Source organism: Henckelia pumila, chromosome 2, assembly GCF_033568475.1.
Source record: "Henckelia pumila isolate YLH828 chromosome 2, ASM3356847v2, whole genome shotgun sequence".
In the NCBI taxonomy this organism is placed as follows: Eukaryota; Viridiplantae; Streptophyta; class Magnoliopsida; order Lamiales; family Gesneriaceae; genus Henckelia; species Henckelia pumila.
Window position 1 is genome coordinate 144,113,737 of NC_133121.1, and position 6,045 is coordinate 144,119,781.

General features: G+C 37.0%; 1 protein-coding gene across 3 annotated transcripts; it reads right to left on the minus strand.

Annotated features, from left to right (window-relative positions):
- Positions 1 to 1,506: 1,506 nt before the first annotated feature.
- Positions 1,507 to 5,340, minus strand: LOC140880522 (ABSCISIC ACID-INSENSITIVE 5-like protein 2). 3 transcript variants are annotated; one of them, XM_073285047.1, is made up of 5 exons: positions 5,184 to 5,340; positions 4,608 to 4,923; positions 3,815 to 4,517; positions 3,671 to 3,742; positions 1,507 to 1,985 (listed from the first exon to the last, which is right to left on the minus strand). In XM_073285047.1, exons 3-5 carry the CDS (start codon positions 4,463 to 4,465, stop codon positions 1,914 to 1,916), a joined length of 795 nt encoding a protein of 264 aa, XP_073141148.1. In that variant the 5' UTR covers positions 4,466 to 4,517; positions 4,608 to 4,923; positions 5,184 to 5,340; the 3' UTR covers positions 1,507 to 1,913. The 3 variants fall into 3 exon arrangements, with proteins under 3 accessions (XP_073141148.1, XP_073141149.1, XP_073141147.1); XM_073285048.1 differs by lacking the exon at positions 4,608 to 4,923; XM_073285046.1 differs by having other exon boundaries at positions 3,815 to 4,923.
- Between the last annotated feature and the right edge of the window lie 705 nt (positions 5,341 to 6,045).

Here is a 6,045-nt window from a genome sequence, read left to right on the forward strand (position 1 = left end):
TCGAACTCGAGCCAAAAATAAAAAAAATTCGAGCTTCGAGCCGAAAATAAAAAAATTTCGAGCTTCGAGCCGAACTTCGAATATCTCAATTCGAACTCAAACACTAATTTTGCTGTAGTTCGGCTCGGCTTGTTTGCAGCCTTAGCTATAGCCTATAAGAGAGAGAATAGAATGTCTGAATTTTTTTTCATTTCTCATAACTTGTAAAGTACCAAGAGATACTATCAACAAATCAGGTGAATCAATCAATGAAGTTTTGAAAAGGATCATCAATCAGAATTAAAATATAGATGGATTTTTATGAAACAATAAAATACTAAATCAATTTCATCGATTATTATAGGAATTAACTTAATTCGGAATGTAAAGCATGAAAGAAAATGCATATTATATCTATCACAAAAATATTAGTTACACTGTCACAACCTATCAAGTATGATCCAAAGAAGAATGCATGGGAACGTAGAATAATACGTGAAAGTTGAGACACATTACCTTGTTTATAGTAGAGGTGTCAAACTGAGCTAGGCCCGTCGGGTTGGCCCATCCCGCCATACAAAATTGATGGGTTGAGTTGACAATTTCCCAACCCGCCTAAAAGGTGGGCCGCCCCGCCCGACCCCATCTAATGGTGGGTTGTGGTGGGTTGCGGGTTGGCCCGTACAAACCAGCCAATTTACACGTGATCCCGTCGAATTGGCCCGCCCCGCCACCTAAAATAGGTGGGTTGGGTTGGTGTTTTTCCAACCTGCCTAAAAATTTGGCCGGCCCGCCCCATCCCGCCTAATGGTGGATTACGACGGGTTGTGGACCGGTCTGTCCCGCTGGCCCGTTTTGACACTTCTAGTTTATTGCATGTTACTTGGAGAACAAAGTCGAATAAAACCAGCCAATGAGGTTTTGCCCTAGTGGTCAAGACTGAGGTCCTGAGACCACGAGGTTTCAGATTCGATTCCCGCTGATAGTGGGTAGATTTCCTAATTTATTTAGGCAGATTTAAGTAATTTTTTTGCTCGAGACAAGCACGTCTCGAGTCCATGCTCAAGTTCCGTCGGTTGTGCGGGCAAATTTCACTCTTTAGTGTCATAATAATATAATGTAATTTCGATATTCGATGTAATTTGTACTAAAAAAAAATCGAATAAAACCATTCTAATTTGATTTGGTACTACTCGAGAGCAAATAATCCAAAAGTTTTGGGTCACACAAGAGCCACAAGAAATAAGAGTTCCCACGTGACCAAAAAAGTTAGATCGTTGTATGACAATCGTGATACTGATTGATACCATTTTAAATGTCATGGTATTTTACATCTTTCCTAGTTATAAATACTAACTACGAAAAATATGTAAAAATTTGGCCATAAAATAGATTAAATTATTAAAAATAATCGATACAAACGATGATCGATGTGATGCAACTTGTACCATAGAGTACATGGTTGAAAAACAATATAAAAATGTACATTTCGTGATTACGAGTAATGTTTGCCAAGGGGCATGAGAAGCTATGGCTACTGTAGTACCTTAAAATTTTATCTAACTGTAATATTTATCAATACATGTTGAGTCTGTTAATTTTTCAACAGACCTTACATCTGTTATTGAATATCTACACACAGATGTACCCGAGTAGTACTCTAAAAGTAGTTTGAAATTTCTGGAAAAAAATGAGCACTCTCATGTCTTTCCCACAGTAGAATTTTCCCCATCTCCTTTTAACATACACAGTGATGGTTAACAGATCCTACATAGATATGTTTTCTTTCAATTTACAAAGAAAAATAAGTGCAAAGAAGAGGGCATGGGGCATCTGCATCAGAAGCCAAAACCAACTCTACGCTCTAATCTCCAACGTAAAAGTTCTACACTATGCTCCCGGAGCTAAAAATGATCTTTCCTTCTCCGGTTATGTCAAACTGAGCTTGTTCTTCGGAGCTGGTATCTCGGTTTGGAAAAATCACGAGCCATAATCTCATCAAAATCCTGACAACAGAAACAAACAGTAACGTAAATGCCATGATTCAGACCAGGAGATTTGTTTGTTCCTTCTTGATATAGGAACCCAAGGACAGCCCCATAATGTTGGTGGAGACGGGGTAACCAAATGAGAGCAAATTTACTATATTTGATGGCTTATATATTTTCAAAAATTATATATTTTTCTATTTTTTTTTCTGGTTAAGTGGGTTGTGATCCTCCTCAATCTTCCATTAGGTCTGCCTCTGATGCTACATATCCAGTCAGATTGATCTGAGGGACGGAAGCTTGATTCACTAATGCATCGATCACTTACTCAACTGAACTCACATATGGCATACCCAAAAAGAATCCTTGAACTTGGTATAAACCACACACCACATTGGCAGGGTCGAGAATTAGCAAAGGGAATTAACTAGAGAGAACCAAGATTTATCAACAAACGGGGAGAACACTGTTCATGACAAGACCAGAAAAAAATGAAGTCGCGCTTCTAAAGCAACACAAAGCAAAACTATGTGAGAGCTTTCCAAGGTCATTCTGCAGTAGCTTGTGAGTATTCTTTGACAAGCTGGGTTGGGAGGGGGAGAATTCTAAATTACTCATAACTATGCCAACTGTTTGACGTAAAACAATAACATCATAATTCATATTCACAGTTCACATGAACCACTCTTCAGAAATCAATCAACAACTTCAATGTTCATTGAGAAATGTAAGATATGCCCATTTGCAAATGAAAAATAAGTCCAATTCACTGGTCACTATTCAAAAGTTATACAACTCTGACTAATGAAACACAGCAAAGCACACATCAGCGCTTGAATTACCCATTTGCACCATATACAGGGAACAACCTATCACAGAAGAGCCAATCCGACTTTCTTCAACCTATCTAACCGTGTCATTCAAGATACTTTCATTGAACAATTCTAATCCAAGATTTTCTGAACCATGGCCTAATATTTTTGTTCCAAAGAAATATGAAATTCCTGGACAAAATTATGCCTTTACAGAACAATGGCCTTTACAAGTTTGCTGATTCATTAACTATTCCTATTTCCTAATATGCCTACTGAAATAGCAATAGAAGCCTACAATATTCAGCAGCAAATGTGGGGCCAATTAAGATACAAAAGCACCAGGTTTACAAAAGATGCTTATCAAGCAGTACTTTTAAAAGTTATTTTTGTTTTTGTTTTTATAAGTAGAAGCATTTCTAAGTTTTGATAGAACAGTGGATGAGATTTTTGAACCTTTTAATTGATAAGTTGAAGGAGAACCCTAAATGCCACATGTGCTACTGGCTTCCTTAAGCATTTTGAAAAATAAAAGCAACTCTATGAAAATATCGTTTTCCTTACAAAACTACTCCATCCAAATGCACTCATTACCGAGTCCACTAACTATTCGCAGCTATAAAACAAAATGAGAGTTCTGTTTCTTACCACTGTCTTTTATTGCCGTAACTCGGCATTCGCAACTTTTTAACATATTAAGTATTATAATACTTTTAAAGCAGACTAATTTATCTAAGTAGACAACATTTACTACAATAAGTAGGTGATTAAATTGCCAAACACCTAATTGTTTCACCAATAATTAGAGTGATAATGGTACTACCACATGCTCTGACAAAGCATCGCAGCACACAGACAGTAGGATAATGAGCATAGACAGAGGCTACTTACCTTTTCTTTCATAAGCTTCAGATTCTCTTCTTCAAGACGTGAAACCTTGCTCACCAACTCATTGTGATAAGCCTGTTCCACATCATTAATATTTCAAAACAATATTCATGCAAAGAAAGTAAAACACTAAAATTAAAATCCTGCCTGCTTTCTTGCTCGCGAACGTGCAGCTGACTCCCTATTCTTAATTTTTCGTCTAAGCCTCCTCTCAATGGTCTTCTCAAGGTCTGTTGAGCCCCTCCTCGGCATTGGAGTATCCGACAATGTATCAATTGAGGCAGAAGGAGACAACCTTATTTGGGTTGGGAAATTGTGAGAAACCAATGCACTATCCAAAGACATGGCAGTTTGGAGGGAAGCATCAGCCACACACATCCCGGCTTTTACCAAGAAATCTTCCAAGGTGGTCTCTCCAAGAGTCTGCCCTCGTTCTTGACCACTCATACACTCCAAATTCCTCATCTTGTAGCCTTGTTGTATGTCCCTCCACACCTCGTTCACAGTCTTACCTGTAAATGCCCTCACAAGGGACAAGCTGGCTTGGCGCTGCAGTGAGGCTGCAGGGGAAGTACTTCTTGGGTCCGTTCCCGATGAATGTCTCGCCTCAGCAGTCAACACATTTTTAAGCAATTCATCGAGATTCATGCTGCCTAATGGTTTACCTAGATCGCCTAATTGATTTTCCACTTCATCAAGTGTGAGGCCAAACCATGAGCTCTTTCGTGCCAATGGATGCCGTATGTGAGATTGCTGCCCACTACCACTCACATGAGAATTCATTGTCTGAATTCCCATTCACCCTTCGGCGGACAACAAATGGCAGGCCCAGAGTAACCAAGAAAAGGAGCTAAAAAGGACCAAACAAAACCAACAAATAAGTCATCTTTAAAGACCACAAGAAATGGTTGATTTAATAACCAAGTTTCACTTTTAAGACCTCAACATCTATCCATACACGAGGATACATGCATGTAAGCGGCCATATAGCTTTCCTTCAAGAAATTTAAAAAAAGCTCAGATGCTTCATTAATCAAAGTAGGGCACCCTGGTGAGTAGCAAGGAGAACCCTCCAAACTGATTTGTATTTTTCAAGACGCAAGCTTCAACACTCTTTGCACTAGGAAACCAATCAGTACAAGCCTACAAGGTGCAATTGCTTTGCCGAGATATAGGGCTCGAATTGTGTCAGTCATTGTGTAAGCAGCAGGGGTGAAAACTAGCATCCCCAAGCAATCAAACTCCCGAAAATCATTCTAAAAATTTGAGAGAATCAGGGTTACTCCAGTCCACATAAACAAAATAATTAAAAACTTACCAAAACACAAAGAAAACTTAACGGAAGGCCAAAACACAAAATCTCGAATGACCCGGGAGCCCTAATGGGAGACAAACACCAGACAATAAAAGGGAAAAAATCCATTTCGACGTGAACAACAATCGACCGGCGATCACAAAACAGGAAAAAAAAAAAGAGAAGAAAAAATCTTGATTACAGAGGAAACAGCGCGAATACCTGGCAGCAGAAGAGGATCTGATGATCAGATCTTTTTCACAAGAAAAACATGGAGACGCACTGAAAAAGATCAGAGCCCGTTGAGAATTCTAACTTGTTCGGGGGATCCACGTGTGCGTTGAGTTGTGTCTCCAGGTTAAAACAAATTTTCATTTGGGTTTTTGGCAGGTTGCACACTATTCGTGATAATAAAAAATTATATATATATTTTTTTTATGTCAAAATATAGTATTTTTTTAAAGAGGATTCAAATGAGATATTTATGCCATAAAATTAATTTATAAGACCGTTTCTGATGAGTTTTTCTGAAAATTAAATTTAATATGATTTTGTAAAATAATAAAATAATAAAATATTGCTTTTGTAATTTTTGGTGAAAATGAGTTTGGGTGATTTTGTGGGAAATTCACAATGTCTAAATTTATTTCTACAACAATTTTTTATTTTTCCTAAAAAAAAAACTAAAGTATATATATACATATATTAGTCTATCTGTCGCGGAAATACACTTTCACAATTATAACGTTATTTATATTTTATAATATAAATTAAAAAATAACAACAAAATTTATCAAGACGAGGTCTTTTGTGAATTGAATATATCATCGTGGATCGACCTAGATTTATAATGAAAAATGATGTTGTTAGCGTAAGTAATATTTTTCATTCATTGAATCAAATATTTTTCTCACAAAAATTATGAATGACACTTTTATGCTGAATCAAAATCCAGTGATTAATTGTTAATTTTAAAATCATAGAAAAAAATGTGAAAGTACGCTGCGCATGCCACGAGTAGTAATCTATACAATATTTTATAATATTATAATGCGCGAAAATGTGTTTTTTTTTTTTTTTTGAA

Bases quoted from the DNA above. Each gene is read 5' to 3' on its own strand.
- LOC140880522 (XM_073285048.1), bottom strand. From the start codon at position 4,465: ATGGGAATTCAGACAATGAATTCTCATGTGAGTGGTAGTGGGCAGCAA. The intron at 3,743-3,814 runs GCAGGATTTTAA...GATGTGGAACAG, and splicing joins GTTCGCGAGCAAGAAAGCAG to GCTTATCACAATGAGTTGGT. The intron at 1,986-3,670 runs GTAAGTAGCCTC...TTCTGTTGTCAG, and splicing joins TGAAGCTTATGAAAGAAAAG to GATTTTGATGAGATTATGGC.